Raw genomic sequence first — 1,442 nt, 5'->3', positions numbered from 1 at the left:
AGGTATAAAGGCAGGGAAGCACAAGGCTATAGGAAGCCTTGGACACTGCAATTCAGGTCTGGTAACCCCAACACAAGCCTGTACTAACCACGTAATTTTCTTTAGGTTTTGTGCAAGTGTTGATTTCAGAGGCACCTTCTGTTATATTTTTACCTTTCAAGAAATTGATGATTTTCCCCCATTTCCCTGCATCAAAGGGGTGCAGCTTCTCCAGTCCCATGAAGGTGATGTTGTAGTCGGGGGAATACACAATGGGCCAGCATCCCAGCGGAGGGTCCTCGTACAGCTCCGTCCTGTGAGGCCTTGGCAAGCAAACACACACCAGTCACCACTTCAAAACACACTGACCACTTTTACACTGAAGGCCCAAATTACAAATTAGTCCTAATACCAACTTTACAATTCTTAAACACGGTATTTCCAACAGAAAAATTGAAACATTTGGTTCTCTCCCCTTGTCTTTCCAGGTGTGTCAATCAGCACCTCTACCTTCAAAGGTGCACCCAGTTTGCAGACAACATAACCTTCATTACCTGCATGACTGGACTCCTATTTTAAATTCTGTATCAAAACACAAACCATGATGCTTCTAACAACAGAAGCTTGGAAAGGTTTCTATGCTCCTTTCCTAGAATGCAACAAACTATTTTGTGGCCATGTGAGCAAACTAGTAAGCCTTAGGTTTTTATTTGCAGAGCACAGAACCAGGGACGTGGTCTTAACTCCAGATGTCACACCTGTAACCCTTAACCAATACTTGCCTTAGCCTCTCCCTCCAAATCATTGCATTTTCCCAACAGCAGGAAATACAGGAGAGCCAGCTCACAGCCCTCCTTTACAAGCCATTCACAAACCCAGCAATGTTTACTAAATGCTCTGTGTTTACAAAGACACACACCAATTGTTTGCGCCTGTGTGCACACGTGGGTCAGCAGGTCAAACCAAGGCTGGGATGGGATTCTGTGTTCACACTTAGCCTATTCCACCACCTGCTGGTTGCCTTCTGTGCCCCAAACTCCATCTCACTGAATCATGCCGAGACCTCTCCTGCTCCCCGAAATGTAAAGTCTGGAAAAGGCCATGCAACATACTGTGCAAGACACAAGGATCTTTTGTCAGGTGAACAATACAAACAGAAACACCCTTATTTCCAGCCTGAACATGCTCAAGAATACCCTTTCAAAACCCTGTGAGAAACAAACCAAAGGAAACACGAGGACAATGGAGGTTTCTCCCCAGAACCCGCAGCCCGGTGCCCACACACGGCCCACGCTGGGAGCCAGGGCTGCCCAGCCCTTCCCTCGGCCTCCCCGCGGTACGAGGCGGGCTGTGCGGAACGGGCTGGGACAGCCCCGGCTCCGACAGCGGGGCCTGGAGCCTCGGCCCTGCGAACGGGGGCATTGCTCCGGAGCCCGGCGTGCTCCAGGAGGGACACCTCGTTC

At 49.4% G+C, this 1,442-nt stretch overlaps 1 protein-coding gene across 1 annotated transcript in view; it reads right to left on the bottom strand.

Annotated features, from left to right (window-relative positions):
- HDAC11 (histone deacetylase 11) overlaps positions 1–1,171 on the bottom strand; it is a 20,240-nt gene extending 19,069 nt beyond the window's left edge. Inside the window, exons 1-2 of the mRNA XM_005430517.2 lie at positions 899–1,171; positions 154–302 (exon numbers count right to left, since the gene is read on the bottom strand). Coding sequence (XP_005430574.1) covers positions 154–220 — 67 coding nt within the window. The 5' untranslated portion in view covers positions 221–302; positions 899–1,171. The remainder of the gene's footprint in view (positions 1–153; positions 303–898) is intronic.
- Positions 1,172–1,442: the final 271 nt, after the last annotated feature.

The sequence above is a fragment of the Geospiza fortis genome, unplaced genomic scaffold (assembly GCF_000277835.1).
Source record: "Geospiza fortis unplaced genomic scaffold, GeoFor_1.0 scaffold352, whole genome shotgun sequence".
Classification (NCBI taxonomy): Eukaryota; Metazoa; Chordata; class Aves; order Passeriformes; family Thraupidae; genus Geospiza; species Geospiza fortis.
This window is presented reverse-complemented; position numbering and strand designations above follow the sequence as displayed.